The 20,372-nt window shown below is 37.3% G+C and overlaps 4 protein-coding genes and 1 long non-coding RNA gene across 6 annotated transcripts; 3 read left to right on the top strand and 2 right to left on the bottom strand.

The window, feature by feature from the left end:
• Positions 1–2,889: 2,889 nt before the first annotated feature.
• Positions 2,890–3,648, top strand: LOC135945108 (uncharacterized). Its single transcript, XR_010575401.1, has 3 exons — positions 2,890–3,063; positions 3,119–3,238; positions 3,301–3,648. It is a non-coding gene; the product is annotated as an uncharacterized LOC135945108 (long non-coding RNA).
• A 982-nt stretch (positions 3,649–4,630) lies between these two features.
• Positions 4,631–7,496, top strand: LOC135946321 (chitinase-3-like protein 1). The gene is made up of 11 exons (XM_065494509.1): positions 4,631–4,681; positions 4,743–4,812; positions 5,399–5,488; positions 5,544–5,613; positions 5,667–5,788; positions 5,849–6,066; positions 6,126–6,261; positions 6,321–6,433; positions 6,492–6,671; positions 6,736–6,855; positions 6,917–7,496. Exons 1-11 carry the CDS (start codon positions 4,643–4,645, stop codon positions 7,067–7,069), a joined length of 1,311 nt encoding a protein of 436 aa, XP_065350581.1. The 5' UTR covers positions 4,631–4,642; the 3' UTR covers positions 7,070–7,496.
• A 2,734-nt stretch (positions 7,497–10,230) lies between these two features.
• LOC135945286 (uncharacterized) lies at positions 10,231–11,585 on the top strand. The gene is made up of 7 exons (XM_065492877.1): positions 10,231–10,294; positions 10,356–10,576; positions 10,634–10,769; positions 10,822–10,937; positions 11,000–11,179; positions 11,235–11,354; positions 11,415–11,585. Exons 1-7 carry the CDS (start codon positions 10,231–10,233, stop codon positions 11,565–11,567), a joined length of 990 nt encoding a protein of 329 aa, XP_065348949.1. The 3' UTR covers positions 11,568–11,585.
• Positions 11,586–12,110: 525 nt separating this feature from the next.
• On the bottom strand, positions 12,111–20,089 carry Dus1 (Dihydrouridine synthase 1). Of its 2 annotated transcripts, none has more exons than XM_065494430.1 (8): positions 19,897–20,089; positions 14,556–14,772; positions 13,977–14,136; positions 13,587–13,918; positions 12,738–12,993; positions 12,584–12,684; positions 12,393–12,530; positions 12,111–12,338 (listed from the first exon to the last, which is right to left on the bottom strand). In XM_065494430.1, the coding sequence occupies exons 2-8, from the start codon at positions 14,766–14,768 to the stop codon at positions 12,174–12,176; spliced, it is 1,365 nt and encodes a 454-aa protein (XP_065350502.1). In that variant the 5' UTR covers positions 14,769–14,772; positions 19,897–20,089; the 3' UTR covers positions 12,111–12,173. The 2 variants fall into 2 exon arrangements, with proteins under 2 accessions (XP_065350502.1, XP_065350503.1); XM_065494431.1 differs by lacking the exon at positions 19,897–20,089 and adding an exon at positions 15,626–15,760.
• LOC135945285 (palmitoyltransferase ZDHHC1) lies at positions 15,674–17,862 on the bottom strand. The gene is made up of 2 exons (XM_065492876.1): positions 17,569–17,862; positions 15,674–16,300 (listed from the first exon to the last, which is right to left on the bottom strand). Exons 1-2 carry the CDS (start codon positions 17,860–17,862, stop codon positions 15,674–15,676), a joined length of 921 nt encoding a protein of 306 aa, XP_065348948.1.
• Positions 20,090–20,372: the final 283 nt, after the last annotated feature.

Below are 20,372 nucleotides of genomic sequence, written 5' to 3'. Positions count from 1 at the left end.
CAGTACAAAGGTGTGCGACAAGCAGTGCACCCTTACTGCACCTTATCCCCCACTGCACCTTAAGCCTCGCACGACAGCAGACGCAACACAATATTCTCTCTCCAGCTAGGATGAGTTTTCGTGCGAGGATGTTCTAGAAACTTTGATCTCGAATTAATAAGACCCGCACTACGGGGCAAGCTGTAATATTTATTTGTATTTCGAAAGTGATATTTTAATTGTTATAATTGTTTATTGTATTTGTGATTTTGATTATCTATGTAATTTCACAGTCTTGATCTTGATCTTAATTACTAAACCACGAAACATGAATAAAAGACGAATTACTACAATGAAGAATACGCATTTCTGTCACGCTTCCACGCACCCACAAGCGTAATTGCTGTCAGGTACATGCTCATTTGGAGCTTTTGCTTGGCCTTGAAAAAACTGTCCCAATAGTTATTGGGGTATAAAGAATGCATACCAGCCCCAAGTGGTTAAATTTCCTTTTTTTATTCTGGTCTGAAGAGACTATATTAATTGTATATTTGGGGTAGGCAGCCGGGGGTGGCCTCCGCATTGGCGTGAATCACCTAGTAACCATTTGACATAATTTGGCTGGGCTAACGAAGCGGTGAAAACGGTGGAAACGGTAACCTTTTCAATCAGAAACACAAGTATTACGCAAGCGTCAATTCAAGTATATTGTCAACGGAAACTGTTTTAAATGGGGCCATAGATATTATATGGCTTTTACTTGCGACCCACTCAAACGTTTGCCGTCAGCATGAGCGTTTTAAAAACACTTTCGCTTCTATTCATTGTAATTTTTGCATGAGGTGGAAAATAACACTGAAATAATTCCTAATATTTCCAGTGGTTGCCAGTTTGTATTGGACAATGCCGTGGGAACAAGAGCACGGCAGAGGTTAATCTTAAAGGTAATATATATGTTCCTGATTTGGTGATTTATTTAGGCTTTTAACAGAACTATGTGCTTTGATTTTGAAAATAATAATATGCTATGCAAACTCACTTTATCGTTGTTCAGTCATGTTGTGTTAACAGATGTGGTTTGAAGGATGATCTTTTAAAACTTCACAGTTTTTTATTGGAAATTGATTATTCATTTTATTACTTTTTCTCGCAAGATACGCGTTTTAAAATTGAAATGCTGTTTAGATTTAGAAGCAGCCCGTTGGCTCGCATTATTTATTAGACATTCTCAGGAGTGTCAAAGCAATGGGAGATTTTTTAGCATTTCTGGGGATCTATGTCAATGTCAGCGATGGCAAAAGGTGATTAGTTAAGTGAATATAAATGCTCAAATAGCTCAACGGGCTGGGAGGTGCACCGGCGTCGACTCACCACTTGCTGGTTTACGCACCTTTCCAGTGGCTTTAGGGACACATCATGTATGGCGTTTCAATGAAAGACCTCAATGCGAGGAGGCTAAAAGATGTCCACGTTGGGGCCAAGCTTCTCTGCGGCCACTCAGGACCCATGTTAACCGCTCAGCGGTGTTAATGAGACCCGGCGAGCTCATAGCCCACGGGATGTGCTGAGCAGATGTTAAAAAAAGATACAAAAGTTAATTGGTGTTTTTGGTGAACAAAACAACTCTACATCATACGATTGACGGAAATTCGGGTGAATGACGCTACTGGCGCATTCAAAATGAGTTGTTTAGAGCGAGCTTGTTCGTTTTACCTCATTACAAATTTTCTGCAAAAGTATTTTAATTTTAAAATTAGCGAAAGGGTAAATTTTATTATTTTAGAAATTTAAAATATTTGATTTTAATTTAATTTAAAAACCAGTTAGTTTAAGGTTTTGCATGGCTGAATGTCTGGGACTTACAAACGATTACGAAGGGAAAGAATGTTCATTTAATCCTAAGAACGGGAAAAGTAAGTAAAAAATAATAAATGCGCAAGCTTAAAAATGAAAAAATATTCTTACAGTGAAAAGTTGTGACGTGGGGCTGTACCATACAAAAAGCAAATTTAAAGTTATTTGCCCTCTTAGCCACGAGTATTTTTTCGATCGGATGATTGCTAGAAATTTAAAAACGAATCGATTTTCAAGTGCGGACGTTTCAACTCTATTGAACGAAAGAGGGAAGCCACTCTGTGACATTTTGATCATGCACGTTGCAAAGTTCAACAAAGAGACCGGCCTGCTGAATATGAAGCCGGAACTGTGGTCGAGTATAAGGAATTTGTTTGGTTAAGTTCAATTTTTTTACTCATGAATAAGGTGGAAGTTTGACGATGAGGGCTGCAAAAAGGTCGGGAATTAAGGTGACGCTGCGAGTTGGCGGCTGGGATGACTCAGATATGCATCCAAAAGAATTCACCAGAGTGGCCAAAGATGAGCATCTAACTACGAAATTCGTGCAAAGTGTGATTGAATTGGTCAGCAAACACGAGTTCGACGGAATAACTTTATCCTGGGCGTGGCCAGGGTGTCCGCAGGTTAAATTAATTTTTTCAGTTCCTTGATTTTTATTATTATTCTCATCTGTGCGTGGCAGGGTAACTGCATTCAAGATGTAGACAGGATGCTTGTATCAAAATTCGTGCGGACTCTAGCACTACCCGTGAAAGAGAGTAGAAAGATCTTCATTTACGACATGCACGGTGTCTATTTAAACACAATCATGGCAGTTGGTGAGGCGTTTCTTTTAATCGTCAAAGTTGCTCTGCCTATACTTTATCTCTTTGATTCTTAGGTGACTATTACAGTGATATAGTTGACTTGGTAAACTATTTCTATTTTGAAGACCATTTTCAAACTGGAATCTTGTCCACGACAGAGTTCTACTTTAGCTTGAAGAAAACAGTAATTTTGAAAATTTATGAATTACTGAATTTACGAAATATGATTTTTTTTCATTAGAAGGATCTGATGAACGCGCTCACGACGAAAATCAAGAAGAGCGAAGAGTTTAAAAGAAAGATTATTATAACTGTTGAACCGATTGCTCACAATTACAAGCTCAGCGATCCCAATGTGACAACAATGGGGACTTTATTTGTGAAAAACACACAATTAAACAATGTTATCGGGATGTCCCAAGTAAAATTTTTTTTGATTCGGAAAAGCCAAATTATTCTATGATGCACTTGTGTAGTGGTGCAGAATGATCAAGGACCCTGCGTACAAGTTGGTCAGGAATGCCGAGACGCAAAATTACGCCGTCAGGCCGAACAATTTGATTACTTATGACGATCAGGAGTCATTAACGGCGAAGGTTGTGACACCAAAATATTGCTATTTAATACTTTTTGCTCAACTTAATCCCATATGATTCAGATCAATTTTGTGAAGGAGTTTGGAGCCGGTGTTGGGTTGCACAGCGTCAAGACTGATGATGTTAATGGAGATTGCGGCTGCGGCAGAATGCCTTACCTCACACACGTCGTCAACATTCTCAAAATGTGGTGCGAACCTATTCCTTGTTTTTAATTCTTCCGCAGTTAACCGTAGGCATCCTAACTTATTATCCCTATTATCAAGAAATAGTAATTATATTTTTGCATAATAATGTTTTGAAATAAAGATGAAAAGTTTTTTTTATGTCCGCAGATTTACTATTATAGCACACTTTGAGGCCTTGGTTGCACTTTAAAATTTGATTCATTCGATATTTACTATGAAGAGTCCAACATATCAAGTCATTTGATCTGCTATCATCTCGAAAGATGATCATAATATACATTATTTGTGGAAATCTTACTACAAATGAACAACTTGAATTGGGAGAAGTCTCGTCCTTTTCAGTTAAGAGTATATCTCAAGTTAATTAACAACAGATTTAAGAGATAAGTTAACAGGATTTAACATTAACAATTGAATTTGTCATCTCGTTCAAATGTGCTCACGCGGAAATAAGTTTTGGTACACTGCGCAAGCGTCTATATGGTCCACGGAAACACTTATGACGGCACCACAACGTCATATTTCACTTTTATATGCCATCCTGATGGTCACCACTTCATCTGTTTTGCTAGTTTTTTTCGTAGTCCTCTCTGAAAATAAATAATAATAATAATACTAAATAAATACAATAACTATAGCTAAAAAGCATTAAAATGAAAGCCTTCAACAAACGCAACAATGTATAAGCCATTTTTCGTGAAGTTTTCCTTCTTGACTTGTATAAAAATCACAAATAACGTATATATGTATTATTAATTAATACAACGAAAGTATTTGATAGTTTAATTATGTGTCTTGTTCCAAACTAGATAAAAAAAACTTAGTGAAGATTCTAGCTTGTCCGTATTCAGAGTAAAAACAAAAAGGGATAACTATATAATGTAAGATTTGAAAGGAGGCAATGCGATTTTTCTAACAACGCAGGCATTTATAAAACTGTAAATATTTTTAAAGCACCTCACAGCTTTGCAGCCATTTGGTTGTTAGCTGCAAGCATGGGATATAGTGAAACTTAATATCTATCTACCAACTTTTTATAATTAAAAAGCTTGAAAAAAATTTCAACTTTGTAGAAAAATATAGATTTCTAATGTGCGTCACAAAGCATTCACAACGCAAGCGGCCATAAATTGAATACAAACGGAAACATTTTTTTATTGTACACACATGATACAGATTTTTCGCTGGGCAGTTCGTTCCCATGCTTGCTGCCATCATGACTAGCGTTATTATAACCCTGACTCTTATATTCATTGTAAGTCTCGCAATAAGGAGTCAAGTAAAAGTTAAATATAGCAAATATAGTAATTTTTCAGTGGTCACCAGTTTGCAATGGACAATGTCGTGGAAATAAAAGCGCGGATGGAGTCAAGAGCAGTATTGAGGGTAATATATTTATTATATAGCTTAAAAAATTTAAACTTGTTTGGCAAACTAAGTTGTTACACTTGTAACCCGAGTATTGCATTTATTCAATAATTTTGTTTAAAAGTCATCAGTACGTAAGAGTTAAAAATTTAAGAAAATAATTATTTTGTATAATATTAAACATAATATACAATTTTTAACTGTCTGTAATTTGTATTTAAGCAATAAAGCAAAATATATTCTCGTAACAGCTGAAACGAAGTTCAAGTAGCATATATTATGTTACCATGGGAAATAAAAAAGGTTCGTTAAACTTTCGCCTTGCAAGATCTGCTTGTCAAATTTGAAACTAAAACTTGGGTTCTAAGATGAAAGGATGTATTGTCGATTGTAGGCAAAAAACATCAACCATCGTTTAATGGAAATCAAGCGAAATTTTTGTTCTTTCTGTATTGAAAATAAATCTACCAAACCGACCAGGCTCATTGCACATTTGAGCAGTTTAATGACGGTCTTTTTTCTGAGCTTCTCAACAAATCACTTCAAAAACATTTGCGTAGATTTAATAATTTTCAAAATAAATAAATATCAATTTAATTTTCAGATTCTTTAAGATATTGCATAGCCGAGTGTCTCGATTTGACAGAGGATGAAGCAGAAGAAAAATGTGCATTTAATACTATTACTGGGAGAAGTGAGTTTTTCTGGAATTTAAAATTCATTTCACAAACAATCTGGAAAATTTTTAGTAAAGGGTTGTGATTCCGTACGTCCCAGAAAAGAAAGCAAATTTAAAATTATTTGCCACTTTGATTACGAGTAATTTTTCAATTATAACAGACACGATAAAAACATATATTTTTCCCAATCAGTATGGACATTTCAACATTGGTAATCGAAAATGGGCAGCCCCTTTGTGATATTTTGATTTTATCAGTGGCCGTGTTCAACAAAGATACCAACCTACTTGAAATGAAATCTGAAATATGGTCAAGTAAACAAATACTAATCAAATAGAAGTTAATGCGCTGCTGGAATGATATTTATTTTTAAGAAGTGATATCAGCGCTGAAAGTTGCAAAAAAAGTGGGTATGAAAGTGACCCTGAGAGTTGGCTCCTGGGATGAGTCTATCATGCACCCCAAAGAATTCACCAGGTTGGCCAAAAACGAGCAACTCACGGCGATATTCGTGAAAGGAGTCACCGAGTTCGTCAGAAAATACGATTTCGACGGAATCACCATAGCATGGCTGTGGCCCGGGTGTCCGCAGGTCTGATGGCAAATATTTACTAGCCTTTAAAAATTGGTAGCAAATTTCGTCTTCTCCAGTCCGCTTGCGCACAAAATGTTGATAGGAAGACTGTTACCAGCTTCATACGTGCCTTGGCAACCCCTTTAAAAGTAAATGGTAAAATCATTCTTTACCACATGTATGGCGTATTTTCGAGCACAATAATGGCTGCGGGTGAGAGCATTAATAAAATGGTGTGTATAATTAAACATTTACTTGGATGTTTTATTTAGGGGATTATTTTAGCGATATTGTTGACGAAATAGACTACTTCTACTTTGAAGACCACTTTCAAAGTGGAGACTGGATGCCAAAAACAGATTTTTCCTTTAATTTAAAGGAAACAGTATGCGCGTATTATGTTTCCATCAGAATTCTTAAAATCTATAATTTCGTCATTACAGAGAGATTTAATGGGTGAGCTCACGACTAAAATTAAGAGGGCCAAAGATTTCAAAAGAAAAGTGGTGATTTCTGTGGAGCCAGCCTACCCCAGTTATGAACTACGAGGTCAGCAAGTGTTAAAAATTGGAACCGTATTTGTACCATACTCCAAAATGAATAAGAGACTCAACATGCCCGAAGTGAGAAAGGGCAATTTTTTATTTTTTATTTAACAAAATATTTCAACTCTTTATTAATAATAAGTGGTGCGAGTTGGCCAAAGACCCAACGTACCAGTTAGTCAAGAACGCTGAAACTCAAAATTACGCCATCAAGTCGGACAATATATTTATCTTTGATGACCAAGAGTCGCTGACAGCCAAAGTGAAAGAAAATAATTTAATGAAATAATCCTCTGTGACTAATTCATCTATTTACTTTGCAGGTAAATTTTGTGATGGAATTCGGAGCTGGTGTGGGTTTGCATAGTTTGGTAACTGATGACGTGAATGGAGCGTGCGGCTGCGGCAAAATACCTTATTTAAAACTGATATTCAACACACTCAAGATGGATTGCGAGCCGATTCCATGCTTCTAAAATTAAATCAGCTCTTTATTCTCTGTACCAACAAAAAGAATTGATTGAAAAATAATATCTATAAAAATTACACAACAAATACGCAAAATAACACAACTTGCCGAAAATTAATTAAACAAATTTTTTCGTTTGTTAGCTGTCAATTACTGCAATCGTTTTTAGTAAGAATGCACAGAACGAATGAAAAATCACATACTTCGCAGTTGGGACGTTTCAATCATAGAGAACGACAACGGGTTCCCATTTTTATACTGTCAGTGCGTGGCCGTGTTCAACAAAGAGACCAACTAGATATGATGACAGGTCGATAAAATAAATTGTGTACTGTCGTAAAATTTTTACTAAAAAGGAAAATAAAGAGTAATTTATAAGAAATCCCTTGATCGTAGAAAGGCTTTAATTTTTATTCAAATATCTCAATCCGGGAATGATCAGGTTTAATAGCATTGAGTGTACTGACTTTGTATATCATAGCCTAAATAATCAATATACTATCAAACATGTTCCTTCTCGTGTTGAAATACAGTATATTTTTATAAAACCCTTGTTATTATTGTATTTGTTTATTCTTGCCGTAGCTATATAATAAATAATAACTCATATAATAAGTGAGATATTATAGCGCGAAAGGGCAAACACTGCTAGCAAAATAATCAATTACAAGGGTAATCTCTCGCCGCACTAAGCCGTGATTTATTACAAATCAACTTGCGAGATTCGCATGTCAATGAATGACTTTAATTAGTCCAATCGAAGTTTGACTTCTTGATTGATTACAACTTTTAGAGGGGATATCAGCGCTGAAATTAGCGGAAAAGGTGGGAATGGAAGTATCGCTCTCAGTTGGTACCTGAGATGAGTCTGTCATACACCCCAAGAAATTCACCACGGTGGCTAAGGACGAGTAGTTTACCGCTTAATTCTTGCAAGGAATCGCCGAGTAAGAAAAAATACAAGACGAACATTTTTCTGCGGAATTTGAATGGTGTGATGATGCATGTCTCGTGCCCATTATGACGTTAATTTTGGTGTGCGGATGCTACAGAATTCCTTGCTTAAGATTGACAGTCAAAATTATATCAGTTTTTAAAAATCTTCCATCAAACTGCTCTAAGTCAATACGTGCATCATTAGTATCACTGTCAGACGAATTAATGCACTTTTGTTTAAACCTGACCACTTCAATTAAATAAACGCACAATGCAGTAATAATTTTCTTTAAACTTTGGTGCCTATGCTACTTTCGTAAAAGACAACAACTCGACAGCCAAAACTGGCAACGACTTGTATTTTTAAATACAGCACAAACAAGCCACGTTCTAGGAAGCCCAATCCAAAAATGGACTATTGCCTCGATGATAAAAAATGTTTATTATCTATTAGACGTAAATGGTACGAAAAATGGAAGTTATACCTGCAGTTTCCCATGAATTAAAATTTAAGGATATTTTTAAACCAAGTATTTTTGAACACAGAAGGATCAATTTTACTCATTTCAGAGGAAACTATTAGTACTGTATGCTATGCTATTTTTTCTGAGGTTTGTTCTCCTTTATCTTGAGTCTGTTTTTCTAGTTTTATAATACATAATTGCGTCGCAATGGAATAATCATTCATTTACTTCAGACATAAAAAATTAGTGAGAAGATTGGTGCTTTTCCTATGATTTCGTATGACGCTTTTCTTATCCAAAATTGTCATTGACTACAGTGGCTCGGTAAACTCTTTTTTGGGTCATGGTTACTACTTTAGACTGAACCATCTTACATGTTAGGTGAAATTTAGCGAGCACAGCATCATTGCATCTTTAGTTGCAATGTTTCACTGCATTATATTTTGACTCTTCAAAAATAAAACACAAATAATACAGCGTCATTTAAATCCAACATTCAATATAATTGATTAGTTTTACCAATCAAATAATATAGTATTTAAAAAAAATCGTAGTGGGTGTTTGCCCGCAATAGTATGCATCAGAGAACATGAACTACAAAAACGTCCATGGATAGAGTTTTGTGTTCGGCGGAAACATAATTTGAAGCACAACACAGCATTTTCAATATTTGAGCGGCCATTCCGATGTTCACAACCAGCATGAGTATTTTTAAGATACTTATTACGCTTGTATTTGCTGTATATTTCTCGCAACTACGAGGCAAATTCCAGTTTAATTGAGCATTTATTTTAGTGTTCGCCAGTGTGCCATGGAAAGTGTCGTGGAAACAAGAGCTTGGCAGAGACAAAGAAAAATATAGAGGGTATTCTTTAACTTTGATAATTGATTCCGAGCTCTTAAATTTGTTAGAAATTCTTACCAGTCAAAATTAATTGAAATCAGTAATGATTGTTACAAAGACAATGCTCCTATAAGGTTAGAGATTTGAAGTAAAGAGTTAATTTCTTTAAAATTGGGTATACGTACTTTCTCTTTCATATTCTATACATTTAAAAAGTGAAAAGAAAAATCCGAAAAATAAATAATATTAAAACTATTTTTCTACTTTTCCTTAATAGATTTTTTCAACTTTTTACATGGTTATCGGTTGAGAAGGGAAAATCAATCAACCATGTTTTATAGAAAGTCTTGTAATATAATTGTTCTGTTGCATTGAAAATGTACATATATGCGACTGATCGACCAGGTTCGTTGGAAATTTGAGTACTTTGATTGTCAGTTTACTTTAAATATTACATCAAATGGATTTCAAATTTAGTTTAATACATTTTCAAGCTTTTTATAGCCCTATAATGCAATTCTCCTCCTAAACATTGCCATTGTCAAAGTTTATCCTTATTTTAAGCATAAAATTTGTAGTTTATTTTTCAGAGAGTTTAAGGCATTGCATCGCAGAATGTATGGACTTGACAGGCGATTTTGTAAAAGAAAAATGTTTATTTGACTCAATAAGCGGGAGAGGTGAGAAGTTGGTATTTATCGAATAAAAATAAAAACAAATTCTGGAAAATATCCTCACAGTTAAGAGCTGTGATGCCAAACTCCCCATTAGAAAAAGTAAATTCAAAGTAATTTGCTTTATGGAAAATAAGTAATTGATTTTTCTGAGTTAGAATGAACCGAGTGTAAGAATAATCGAATTTTTAGTTGGGACATTTCATCAATATTGAGCGAGAAGGGGCAGCCACTTTGCGATATTTTGGTGATGCCAGCAGCCGTGTTCAACAAAGAGACCAACTTGCTGCAAATGAAAACTGAACATTGGTCGAGTAAAGAAAATAAGTTTTGTTTAAATTGAAGTATTGAATAGAATCACTTCTCTTCTATTAGTGGCAAGCTTGGCACTTAAGTCCGCAAAAAAGTCGGGAATGAAGGTGATGTTGCGAGTTGGAAGCTTCGGTGACTCAGAAATGCACCCTAAGGAACTCACTAGGGTGGCCAAGAACGCGCAGCTCACAGCGAAATTTGTGCAAGGGGTGGTCGAGTTTGTTAGCAAATACGATTTTGACGGGATCGCCATATCGTGGATATGGGTTGGGTGTCCGCAGGTTTAATATTTTAGTTAAAGCCCTATCTTTAAATAATCAAAGAAAGTTGCCTCTTCTTAGGGAATATGCACGCAAGATATTGATAGAAAATCTGTTGTCAGCTTCTTACGTGCCTTGGCAACCCCTTTTAAAGTGACTGGCAAAACTGTAATTTACCACATGAACGGCGTCTTTTCGAACACTATAATGGTTTCTGGTGAGAGCCTCTTTAATCCATGTGTGTAATAAATTACATTTGTTTTTACCAGGGGACTATTTTAGTGAAATTGTAGACGTTATAGACTACTTCTACTTTGAATGTCACTTACAAACTGCAGGAGACTGGCTTCCGACTACAGATTTCAGCTTTAATTTAAAGAAAACAGTAATGATCGGATGATTAATAATCATTTTCTAAATAATATATTATTTTTTCATCCATTGCAGAGAGACTTAATCAGTGAGCTCATGACTAAAATTAAGAAGGGAAGCGAATTTAGAAGAAAATTGGTTTTAACTATTCAACCGAATTACAAAAATTATGAGCTAAGTGACCAGAAGACGTTGAAGATTGGAACTGTATTTGTGAAGAACAGTAAAATGCAGAAGTCACTCATCATGTCCGAAGTAAGAAAGAGCATTTTGCTAATAAAATCCATTATTAAAGCTTTTAAATAATAAGTGGTGCAAGTTAATCAAGGACCCATCATACCAGTTGATCAAAAATGCTAGCATGCAAAACTATGCCGTCAAGGCGAATAATTTGTTTATCTTTGATGACCAAGAGTCGCTGACAGCAAAGGTGTATAGAAATGTAATTGTAAACAATTATGTGAAGCATTTTGTCTTCTGAAATTATCAGGTCGATTTTGTGATGGAGATTGGAGCCGGTGTAGGAATGCATGATTTCACTACTGATGACGTGAATGGAGAGTGTGGCTGCGGCAGAATGCCTTTCTTAAGGCTGATAGTCAACATACTTAAAATGGACTGTGAACCTATTTCATGCTTCTAAAACTTAATCGGCACATACCCAGCGCATTACATGTGTAAATAGGTAATAAATGAAAGCAGAACAAAAACCAGCACTTACAAAATAATGGACTTTTCAAATGTTTTTATTTTATAATTCCTCACTAGAGGGCTTTGGAATTGTTGTCAATCAATGATCCCAAAGAAAAAAAAGTCTTACACAATAAGCGCATAAACAATATACGTGATTAAAGCAGGAAACTGTGCCATTTTTTTCTCTATATGGTTAGTCTGCATTGAAGCATTGAATCTCAATGTAACTGTTGCAATACAAATATTACGTTCATTTCACAAGTGAAATAAGTGTTTTATACAATGCTCTGTGCAACAATTTAATTTAAGGGTAAGTCATGTAGCTTCAAATAGTTGAAAATTTTTTAATAGTGGATCATTTTGTAAAACCCCCCAATATTTTATCAGTTTGATTCATAGATTTAGAGTTGATGTAGAGCGTATAAGAGTCAACCAACTAAATTAGATATTGTGAGATTATCCCTTGTCTAAGACCAAAATAAAAGACAAAGAATGGAATTTTCTTATTTATTGAAAACAACAGTTAGAAGTATTCCATTTTTTGTTATAAAAAAGTTCAGACCTCTTGATCCGGGGGCGCATCAGTCTTGTCGTTGGCGTGCTCTCGGGCCATGTTGCGACGCGTTTTGACCAGAATCCGGTGACCGGGGCAATCCAACTCTTCCTGATAGCACTTTGAGCGACAGCACGACTTGCACAAAAAGAAACCGCATTTCAAGCCCTACAAAAATGCTGTATGATTTGGTTCTTCTGAATAATTTTACTTATTAATTACCTTTGGATTGAGACATTTGGAACAAAGAGGTAACTTTTTTCGCTCAAATTTCTTTCTAGGATTCCTTTCCAGCACTTTCTGTTTCTTTTTTGACAATTCAGGTGGTCCATCTTCATCGTTACTTCTTTTTATACCTTCCTACAAGAAAACATTTTAGCTCTGGTATCACTCCAAGAGTCAAACTAACGCACCCCGTTTTTATTGGCTTCGTTTGCTTCTTTAAGCTTTTTCAGGTACTCATCAGGAGGCATACGCACATAGGGCTGACACAGCCAAACGTCAAAAGGCAAATCTATTCGAAAGAAACAGTTAATAAAAGCGAATTTAGCCGCAGGGAACGCTTGCCATTTGGTTGCGAGTATTTTTCAATTCCTGTGGCGTGCTTTTCATACCGCTCCCTAATTTTCTTCACACTAGTTTCAAAGTTGCTTAGTTCCTGGGCCTTGGCGATTTCGTAGCGGACGTCAAAGTTTTCAGGCAAAGCCAGCACGTGATGCATTAGTTTGAAAATGTGGCCTCGCACAATGGAGGTGGCGCATGGATACTCCTTCACTAGTGTCAGGTACTCCTCAGCCATTTCATACACAGGAGGGTTCACACCCTACAAAATTAACAATAAGTTATATTAAATCCTTGAAATAAACTTTAGTTGGTCGTATAGTATGACAATAAGAGCGGTCTTGGATGGTTTCTAAAAGTGCTTTGACGCTTTAAATTAAATTAAAATATTCTAATACCAATAGCCAAGTAATAAAGATTACCAAAAAATTAAATTTGAAAACTATTTAATATTCTGAGCTAAAAACGTGAATTTGGGACAGAGAAATAGAGCATTTCAGCATAAATGTTTGATTTATAGGCTAAAAATTACAAGTAATTTTTTACCAAATTTTTCTGGAGTTTTTCATGTTGGTTAATCTTGTTTCTTTTCTGAATTTGAGGTCAACAAAACAATCAAACAGACATAAGAAAAATGTAATTTTGAAAATAAAAATCTACAAAACCAAACAAACTAAATTATTCTTTTAGAGAATTAATAATTTATTTAGCAAAATGAATTATTTTTTAAGTTGATTTAGGAGCAATATGGCTGTTTTAACTGTAGTTAAAATTGCTTCAAATTGTTTTCTTTTACAATTGGAAGCAAAGAAAAAATTTACAACTGCCTATTTTCCCTAGATTTAATGTGGTTACCTCAAAGATGGCAGGGTTGTGCAGGTGTCCCTCTGCAGACATGATGCCCTGGACGCCGGTCTCCTCAATACACCTGAGGACGTCAGCCAAACTCTGGATGTTTCCATTGGCGAACATAGGCACATTGACCGACTGGCGGACCTCCTTGATGTAGCCCCAGTTGGCCAGACCAGTCAGAGGACCTTTCTGTTCCCTCGTCCTGCCGTGCACGGTCAGCAGGGAGGCGCCAGCGCCCTCCAGCATTCGCGCGTAGTCCACCGTTCGTCGGATGTCTTCAAAGACGCGAATTTTGCAGGTGATCGGCACTTTCACAGTGGAGCTCGCCTTCCGAACTATAATAGGATTCGTTATTTTAAAAATCTGTGTATTCTATATTTTGAAAAGAAATACCCATGTCATGGAGCAACTGCCACTCGTCCTGCAAAAAGGCGCCATAGTTGCCCCTCTTGGCGATGGCTTGAGGACAGCCAAGGTTCAGGTCGATGGCCTCGCAGTGATCCTGAGCAAGGGTGGCGGCTTCCGTGAAGATGTCGGGATCGTTGGAGCAAAACTGGAGAAACAAATACATTTAAATGAAAATTTAACATGTATTCGGTGATCACAACGACATAAAAGAAATAATGGAAGATAAAAAATGGTGCCCTTCTATCTCTTGAAATGATAAATAATTTATTTAATCAGAATATTCTGGGATAATCCCGCAAGAAGACTATCATATTTTATTTGAAAAACATTGCAAATTCCCAGGTTTAAAATTTAAGCCTGGGAAAAAACCTTTTGGAGAGTTGCAATTCAAAGTGAATTGTTACAACTAGGTTAAATTGATGCCACAATTCTGAGTCCAAGCAGTAAAATTTACTTAAAGATTATCAAGAAATAAAAATCTCGGAAATACAAAAAATGCTGAGTGAGAAACGTGTGGCAATTCTTAAAGAGATATTGAAGTGCAGCAATTTTAGTTTGTCTCACCTGCACAATAAGCGGTCTGTCATCTGGGCAGGACGCAAGGGCCTCTGCCCTGTATTTGGGGTCCTTGCAGAAGACCTGCCCGTGCCACATTGGCGTGTAGCAAAGGTCAGCGCCGTGCTGGCGAGCCAGCATGCGCCAGGCCAGCTCGCTGCCCTCCACCATGGGCGCGAGCACGAATTTGGCGCCCTTTAGCTTGTCACGCCAAAACTCCATTGCTCTGAAAGCACCAAGGGACAAGTAATGAGGCAACAGCCACTTTCATGATGAAAATTTATGCAAGAGAGTATAGCGTGTGTATGTTTTACAGACGTGTGTGTTGAAGAACGGGAGAAAACTTGACTTGGATTGGCTGGCCACTTTTAGATCGAAATTGCGTCACAACAAGAGTTAGCATGCGAGAGCGGAAAAGCTAAATTAAAATATTTGTGTGCTACGGCCCGTAGTTGAAAAGGAAATCTTAGGCAGGGTAACCTTGTTTCCGTGCATTCTCACACGCAGAGGTGAGTGTGTTTTCATAGCACATTTCCAAACTTTTCCTGATTTGGTTCATTATACAGGTTTTTGTGGGAGAAAATTGATTCTACGGCACTTTGCAATTAAATCCTCTTGATTGGGAAACAGATAAGGAAAATAAACAGAATATTTCTACTTTCCCATTCAAAATAAAAAGAGCAGAATTTCGCTCTCTGAGAATATCTCAATATGACAGGATGGACACTTATGGTTTGGTTGAAATGCTGTAGGAGTGATTTATGTCACTTGGAGGGCAAGTGGCGGGGCTGACGAGATTTAGTCACTTGTTACTCTTAACGTTTGTGCTCAGAGATGAGCGCAGTCGGATGTTTTCAATTAATTTTTATTTTTCTGTGGCATTGATTTTCGTTGTGAAGGTGAAGGGCAACTTGGACAAAACAGCAAGCTGTGCAGTATGGGCTGTGACACCAATTACTTTGCAATTAGTTCACTTGGAGCCACCCATTCCTTACTCGTTTCGAGTTTTCTTAAGAGAAAAAGCTGTGTTCTTATGTTGTGTGCATTTTTTTTAAATCTAGTCACGCCTGACAACTGACCTCTTCAGAGATAGTATCCAAGTTCGCAACGAATCCGCCGGCCTTATCTCAGGGTGTGGTGAAAATCCTGGTCTCGCCTGTGATGGTGAAGACCGAGCTGTTCTTATCAACCCTCTCGTCACTGGGGGTGATCCTGTTGCTGCGGTCCGCACACACTTCCAGCCTGGACTTGATGACCGAGGACGCCGACCTGGACTTCTTCCTCAAGATGAGGTAGTTACGCGGCTCCTCCTGGTAGCGGAAGTTGCGGATGAACTCGTAGGTGGAGATGCCCTGGTAGGCAATGTAGACGTGGAAGGCGAAAAGGTGCAGCAGCAGCAGGGAGACGGTGAGGGAGAGCAGGGAGACGAGCACCAGCAGCAGGGAGAAGGCCAGCCGCTCAGCAGTGGGGGAGGCCACTAAATGGGGGAAGTGGAACAGGGAGACGAGCTGCCACAGGGCGAGTAGGCCGATCAGCAGGCTGGCCAGCCCTGAGCACAGCACGCACACCAAGAAGGGCGTGTAATTACGCCCGCCGACGCAGTGGTTCAGCCACTTGCAGTGGTGGTCGAACACGGACACGCACTTGTTGCACGCGCTGCAGTGCTTGCTGCGCACGCTGCTCACCGTGATGCTGCACAAATGGCACCGACCCTCCTCGATCACGTGCAGGTGGCGCCGCCGGTCGAATTCACCCTGACCAAGTGCAAGAGGCAAGATTAATTATTATGATCTAACCTGGTTACTAGATAAGAACTTCAAATTTATTAATTTAAAAATGGAGAGGGGTGAATCCAAAACTTGTAAATACTCGGTGATTTCAAGCAGAGATATTACTTTTTTGTGATTGATTTGCTTTTTACTAGTGAAGGCTCATTTTTTTGGTTTTAAAGTCCTCCTGAACAGGGTGTTAGCTAACTTTTTTGTCTGAAGTGTCGTCCTCCCTCGCATGGTTTTGATTTCGACTCTGATTAATTAATTTATTTATGTCTAATTATTGATAATAAACAAACATCCAGAGATACTTTGAGAACATTCAATTTTTTCAAATCGATAAATTAAAAAATTGGGTTTCTTAAACAAGAGTTTTAGCTAAACCTAAGTTTTCCGATATAAAAACTGGCTTGATCACATCATGAACATAAATATTATGTTGTAAATTGTTGATTCTTAAAATTGTCAATATATTTGCTCATGCAAATATGATGCCAAATTCTAATATCAAATGATTTTCTGTTCTTCAAAGAGATCAGAAAACTGGAAATATTTAAGGTGACTAATTTTAGAAAATAATATAAGCTGTAAAATACGACTCCAATGTTTGGCACGATTAATCGATTCTAACTATGAATAATAACCAAAATTGTAAATTAAACTTAATTATTTATCTCTCTGCCAGTAAGTAATCATTTTAGTCAGTACTAAAATCAGTCAGTACTAAAATCGAGTGTTATTATCTAAAATATTGATTAAACAGGGGTCAGTGGTAAATTAATTTGCGAAATTTTGGGACAGTAAAATAGATTTAAAAAAAGCACTTGAGGTAGAGCTAAAGAACTGGTCGCACACGACTCAGGTATAAAATGATTTTTTTTATCAAATTGTATCAATTTTTACAAGCTAATGACATTTTACTTTGTTTTATTATTTTGAAAATGCTTTAACTTTTTAATGTTAATGAAATGAGGCTTCGAGCAGTAGCCGAAACTAGAGTAAAGTAATAAAGATATATAGTGGTTGGTCAATTCCAATCGCTTCAGGGAAAAATTCTAAACTATTCGTTAGAAAAGGACCACATTAAGATTATTCAACTAAATTTTAGATTAATTGCTTAATAGGTTGCAATAATAAACAGCGTTGCAAAGTAATGAATAAATAAAAGTTATTAATAAATAAATAACAAGATCATGTCCAGCGATAAGAAGTGCTATATAAAAATCAATCGTATAACAGGCGGGTGGCACCTTTTGTGAATAGCCCCCCGCCCTAAGGGCCTCCTCGGCAGGGTCGGTGAGCAGAGCGACGAGGTGGGAGGCGGCGTGCAGGGCAAAGAGCAGCGCCATGACCGGCGTGGCGAGGGCCCTGAGGTCATGGCGCATGGCCGGCAACAGGAGGCCGAAGGTGGCGGCGGTCAGGGCGGCCAGCACGACCCAGCCGAGCACCTGCTGCGGGTGCAGCGGCAGCTGGAGGCCGTGCCGCCGTCGCCAGTGCCGCTCCTCCGGGGGCGGCAGCTCGCTCTGCCACGAGCAACACCCCATCAGGCACTGCCGCCTCCCGAGTCTCTCTAGGGGACGCCGGACGCCCGTTGCCCCGGGAACGGCGCGACACAACACGCTCGCCGTAGGGGAAATCGATCCCGCCGCGCGAGGGGAACGCTAATTAGCTGCCCGCGAGGACGACCCAGGTGAGTCACCCCTGTCCCTTTGCCTCTCTTTTGTGGCGTGGCCTTTGAGAGAGTCGCGTGAGCGACACTCTTTGTGTCACGCCGCGTTTCGCCAGCGGAAATTCGCATGACCGGCGAGCACAACAAAAGCTGCCACCCTCTTTCAACAACACTGATAAATTTAATTGCTAATATCCTAAAATTTTAAGCCAATTTTACACTAAAATTTATGTTTGATTTTTTCCTCCTTTTCCTGAATGGGGCATACAAAAATATTTCAGCACACGTTATGGTTTTCTTGTTTTAAAAAAGAAAGAAATATATGCTCAAATGACACCAACCGTCAGGGTTACATTTGCTTACCACCCGGATTTTTTCACCACTGGTTTTTACCGGTCTTAAACCATTCAATTTTTACCAATTTCTCGTGCGAGAAATGAATTTTTCCATTTTTACCCTGTGAAAATCTAAAATTTGAGGATACGTATTGCAGTCAAATTTTCCTCTACTGTGTAGATTTTTTTCAAGTAAATTGTCATTTGCTGCCTCAATTTCTCCAAAAAATAGATCTCTGACAATTTTTTAAGTCGAGGTCCTGAGAAAATATTTAGAAAATTATTGAACACAGGTGCAAACATTTCCTGCTAGAAACTGGTAAAATTGAAAAAATAAACGGGTTTTACCACTGCAATGCTTTATTTATATGTATGAGTTTTTTAGCCCTGATTTCTATTTTCTGAGTGGAAAGTATTCTTTTTTAGCCAAATTTCCATAAAATGTAAATTTAGAAATTGATTTCTCGAAGTTTCAGGTGATATACGTTGTTGAAAAAAAAAATAATGTATGGAATTAATTTTCTTAATATTCTACAGGTAAAGATTTTACTTTTTCCAGCCTAGTTTCGATTTCGTTGATTTTTCCTTTGGGTTTTAGACAAAAAAATTGTCACTATTTGTGGGATGAATTTTCATTCAAAATGAACCCTTTTTGACGCCATATAAGAAAATTATCCAGGGTCGCCTATAATGAGGCTTTTAAAATTATGTTTTAATTAATCGAAAAAAAGAGTTCTTTCACCCCGTGGCTGCTTTTGATTCACTTTGTGCCACGTCGTTATTCTCTGTCACGCTGCTTGGCACGAAAGGGGTTAGAATTGTATTGTTGCGCACCACAACCCACTTTCCTTCCACAGAAGACACGCGCAACGGGAGCCGACAATGTGATGCATTTGTGTCTTCTTTGCATTGGGAACGACGTCCGCAGCGATCAATCCTTTCACCCCATGAATCCTCAAAAAGAGGGTGAAAAGCCACAAGTCAAATGCGACCTCATTGGCAACGAAATGCCGCTTGAGCACGTTTTCAATCGTGATTACAAACTGGCTCATTGGCCCCGATAATAAATTGAGAAATTTATTCGTTAGAGAGAACAAAAATTTTTATGTGACTTACAATAAGGCTTAAGTTGCCCTTTCATGGATTTGATCATTTAAAGATTAGAAATACAACCCTTATAGGTGGTAAAAATCTAAATCACGAAAAAATAAATAGATACATAAATATACAAGTGTTCAAATATTAAATTAAAATACAATAATAATACTCTTGCAATGTAATCAATAAAATGCTACTGGTAGAAATCAGGCGAAAAAAACTGTTTGGAGTTTGGAATAAATCAAGAGTTTATGACATGTACATATGTATGTATGTAAAGGATTTATTATAGATCAACCGTCTTCGATCAAAGTTTCGCACAATCCAATGTTTTTCTGTCGTGTGCATGTTTGTTATACGTAAAATAAATATAATGTATTATGTGTATCTAGATACCATAATTATTTTTGGGTCTAGGTGATTGTGTCTTCTAATGTGTCTTGTGTTAAAAATTTTCAAAACAATATGCGCCTTACCTTTTGTTAGTTTTTTCAAGTTGGTTAGCTTCGAAATGAATCTAAATCACTGTTGTTCGGTTTAAAAATTAATTATCCATTTGCAGTTTGCAGGGTTGCAGCAAATTGCTGACAAATATCGGAGAAGACCGCTAGAAATCCGACTCGGATTGCTGTTGTTTGTTGTTCTGCGAGAATCACATGGGGTTGTGTTGTGTACTAGGGATGGGAATATCAAAGTTGATATATCAAAAAATTTTGATATTTCAAATATCATATCAATATCAAGCCTGATATTTGATATATCATATCAGGCTGATATTGATATCAAAGTCAGATATCAAGGTTGATATCAGTTGAAATTTTTGACCGACAGATGGCATTTTTCATTCCGGTTTTCGTAAATTTTTTTTGACCGAACTGTACATTCCGTCACTAAAAGTGGGCGTTACCAATATTGAAGTTGTCGCAATGCACAAATGGCGCGAAAAATGACT

The sequence above is a fragment of the Cloeon dipterum genome, chromosome X, assembly GCF_949628265.1.
Source record: "Cloeon dipterum chromosome X, ieCloDipt1.1, whole genome shotgun sequence".
NCBI lineage: Eukaryota > Metazoa > Arthropoda > Insecta > Ephemeroptera > Baetidae > Cloeon > Cloeon dipterum.
This window is presented reverse-complemented; position numbering and strand designations above follow the sequence as displayed.

Excerpts from the sequence above, each read along its gene's own strand:
- LOC135946321 (XM_065494509.1), top strand. The coding sequence starts at position 4,643 with ATGACTAGCGTTATTATAACCCTGACTCTTATATTCATT. Across the intron at positions 5,489-5,543 it reads TAATACTATTACTGGGAGAA|TAAAGGGTTGTGATTCCGTA; the intron begins GTGAGTTTTTCT and ends GAAAATTTTTAG. Across the intron at positions 5,789-5,848 it reads GAAATCTGAAATATGGTCAA|AAGTGATATCAGCGCTGAAA; the intron begins GTAAACAAATAC and ends TTTATTTTTAAG.
- LOC135945286 (XM_065492877.1), top strand. The coding sequence starts at position 10,231 with ATGCCAGCAGCCGTGTTCAACAAAGAGACCAACTTGCTGCAAATGAAA. Across the intron at positions 10,295-10,355 it reads GAAAACTGAACATTGGTCGA|TGGCAAGCTTGGCACTTAAG; the intron begins GTAAAGAAAATA and ends CTCTTCTATTAG. Across the intron at positions 10,577-10,633 it reads GGGTTGGGTGTCCGCAGGTT|GGAATATGCACGCAAGATAT; the intron begins TAATATTTTAGT and ends GCCTCTTCTTAG.
- Dus1 (XM_065494430.1), bottom strand. The coding sequence starts at position 14,768 with ATGGAGTTTTGGCGTGACAAGCTAAAGGGCGCCAAATTCGTGCTCGCG. Across the intron at positions 14,137-14,555 it reads ACAGACCGCTTATTGTGCAG|TTTTGCTCCAACGATCCCGA; the intron begins GTGAGACAAACT and ends TTGTTTCTCCAG. Across the intron at positions 12,531-12,583 it reads ACGAAGCCAATAAAAACGGG|GAAGGTATAAAAAGAAGTAA; the intron begins GTGCGTTAGTTT and ends GTTTTCTTGTAG.
- LOC135945285 (XM_065492876.1), bottom strand. The coding sequence starts at position 17,862 with ATGGGGTGTTGCTCGTGGCAGAGCGAGCTGCCGCCCCCGGAGGAGCGG. Across the intron at positions 16,301-17,568 it reads CGGGGGGCTATTCACAAAAG|GGTGAATTCGACCGGCGGCG; the intron begins GTGCCACCCGCC and ends GCACTTGGTCAG.